Below are 3,026 nucleotides of genomic sequence, written 5' to 3' on the forward strand. Positions count from 1 at the left end.
CCCTGTAAGATAGCGTCACACGAAACCGACCTACCTCGCACCCCACCCACTGTCTGTTATACGCCCCAGATTCAACACACACACAACCGCCACAAACACCCAAACGAACCCATCGCCCAATCACTTCTCCAACCCCACACCACAGGCGGGCGACACGCGCAGCAAACAGCCACCCCGGAGGAAACAGAGCAGAGAGATTCCTCATCTAGCACTATCTCTCTTTCTCTGTTTTACGTTTAATAGACAGAGATCTAGCTTGTAAAAAGGACGTTCTAGCCGCACGTCAATACCGCGGGCTATCAACACAAAAGCTGTTTTATCAAGGTAGGAGAAGCGAGGATGAAACTGGTGCGCACACTCGCACCCAGTTTCTAGAAAACCACTGTTCCGTCCCTCCGGCGCAATTATATGCACATCCAGGGCGGTAATAAATTAACCAGGGATTTAGAACATCATATCGACGCCAGGAGAGACCATATATAGATAACCCGCCACGCCTCACGCCACGCTTGTATCAGACTCCGATGGGGTGGGCTGTCTCGCAAACCACACCCTACACTGTGACTGCTAAAACCGAGTCCAGCGAGGAGAGGACTCGCTCTCCATACCGGGAGGCGCGCTGTATTGGGTGGCATGCGGAGGAACAGAGAGAGAACGCGGAGGACTGGGCTGTCGCGACACGGCGGAGGGTGCCGCAGCAGGGGAGTGACAGCGGCCGACCGCAGCGATCAGCCCACTGTTGCTGCATTATTTGTCCTTCACGAACACTGGCTCTCCCTGCTCCCGTCCTTGACCACTCTCAGCTCAGTTGGGTATGAACGGATGGGCATGGGTGAACCAGACACAGCCAGCGACTGGGACACGCCAGGGGGGGGGCCCCCTTGGCTTCATTCTTGTCATGGCACGGAGAACGAGTTGTCTCCCTCGTCTGCCATCCAACCCTCCGCTGGGCTCCACATGGGCCCGAGCACTAGCGCTCTGCATCCTAATTCACGCTTATGTTCAAAATTAGTTACTTCACTATTTAACAAATAAGCCGTGACACACAACATCTGTTAGACATGGCACTCGGAGCATCTTATCGCCTCTTGCCCTGTTCACATAGTTAAATGTGCTGGCAATTTAACCAATAAAATTCAATTCTTAGTGGAGAGTAGTGGCACTGTCAGTGATTGTGTGTGTGTGTGTGTGGTGTTATGTGTGCTGTTGTGTGTGTGTGTTACTGTGTATGTGTAGGTGTGTGTGCTGTGTGTGTTGTCGTACACACACACACACACTGACAGTCCACTACTTCTCCACTAAGAATTAATTTTATTGGTTAAATGCAGCACATTTAACATATGTAACAGCAAGAGGATAATGACTCAGTGCATGTCTAACAGATGTGTGTGTCACCTTATTTTAAATAGTGAATAACTAATTTTGAAATAGCTGAATTAATGCCAGCGTAGTGCTCGCCCATGTGGACCCAGGAGGGGTTGGATGGAGGAGGAGACATCTTCTCCTGCCATGACAGAATGAAGCCAAGCCCCCTCTGGCTGTCCCAGTCCTGGCTGTGTCTGGATTCACTCCATGCATCCATACCCAACTGAGAGAGTGTAAGGAGGAGCAGGGAGGAGCCAGTGTGTGAAGGACATATGTCACAACATGTGTGATCTGCTGGCCGTCTGTCACCCCCTCTGGTCTGGTGGTCCACAGGCCATCCTCCTTTCCTTTTCCACAGCCACAAATACAGCACTGACACACATCTGCTGGACTGGTTACAGATAGATGTGTTGCAGTACAGCCATCTATCAGTCTGATACACTTACTATGTTTTTACCAATGTTGGAACTATGATTGTTCTAAATCCCTTATTTATTCCTCCTCATGCATAAATTGCGCAACAACAGTGTTTTCTAAAACATTTCATTCAAGTTTCATTGTTCCTACTTTGATAAAACAGTTTGTGTTATAGGGTTTAGTGCTAAACGTTCCTTTTTACAAGCAGATCTGTCTATGTAAAACTAAACAGAGAAAAAGATATGTCTAGATGAGAAGCTCTTTATTAAGAACATCTGAACATTGTCAGAGTAACATTCTCCAAACACTTCTGTTGGTCAGAAGCCACAAAGAAAACATCTTTGGACAAACTGGTCTGGATTAAAAGCTTAGCAACATTTTCTATTACAGTGACATAGCCAGGAAGTGCATTTGCTAATAGGTAGCTTAAGCATGTGCGTTTTAAATTGTACCAGTTTTCAAGTAATATGGAACACCTATTGATTCTCTAGTCACTTTGGGTTGAATTACATGGTTAGGGACTGAGTGGGAAACCACACCTTCTTAGTGAGGCTGACACGTACAACTTCACTCAGGTACAAAAACTTATACCCAGTATGGTTTCACTGTTTTGCTGAAACTTTATCCTCTGTGTTGCTCAGCCCATGTGTGTGTCCATGTTACGTAATGTAATTCAGTGTCTTGACTCGACTCCATCTATCTCTCTCCCAATCAGGTGAGTCAGCTGTACCTGAGCTCCACAGGTCGTCTGTGCTCCTCTCTGCCACCACACATCTTCTCCTCAGCAGAAAGAGCCTACCACATGATGCTGCAGGAGAGACGCCCGCAGTGTTTCATCTTAAGGTACATCTTCCTCCCTTAACACACAAACATACACTCTCACAAACACTGAACTCTGTGTCTTGCGATTATGAGACAAAAATGTCAACAGAGCAAAATAACAGTTCAGCTGGCCACCTGGTTTTGTCCACACCCCTCTGCCTCACACCTGTTAAACACGCCCTGAGAGATTAATAGCTTTCAGCGTGAGTTGAGCTGTAGACCTGTTTGGTGTTCACGCAGAGAGGGAAGTTTGCTGCTCTTTGTCCTCGGCTGGACGGAGGCAGCTCCCTGATAGCAATTAAATCCCGTTCCGGCTCTCTAGTGACATTCCCGCTGAGTTGTAACCAATCTGGCAGAGAGTTAATGCACCCCGGCCACAGGCTATCCATCTCACTCATACACGCAAACAAACACACACACAC

The 3,026-nt window shown here is 47.8% G+C and overlaps 1 protein-coding gene across 3 annotated transcripts in view; it reads left to right on the forward strand.

Annotated features, from left to right (window-relative positions):
* Positions 1-3,026, forward strand: part of myo16 (myosin XVI) — an 88,155-nt gene that overhangs the window by 44,325 nt on the left and 40,804 nt on the right. For all 3 annotated transcript variants that reach the window (XR_004797297.1, XM_035676552.1, XM_035676551.1), the window contains exon 13: positions 2,498-2,625. Coding sequence is in view for 2 of the 3 variants with exons in the window: in XM_035676552.1 (XP_035532445.1) it covers positions 2,498-2,625 (128 nt within the window). In the remaining variant the exon portion in view is untranslated. The remainder of the gene's footprint in view (positions 1-2,497; positions 2,626-3,026) is intronic.

This window comes from Morone saxatilis, unplaced genomic scaffold (assembly GCF_004916995.1).
Source record: "Morone saxatilis isolate NCDOM2014 unplaced genomic scaffold, NCSU_SB_2.0 Contig5, whole genome shotgun sequence".
In the NCBI taxonomy this organism is placed as follows: Eukaryota; Metazoa; Chordata; class Actinopteri; family Moronidae; genus Morone; species Morone saxatilis.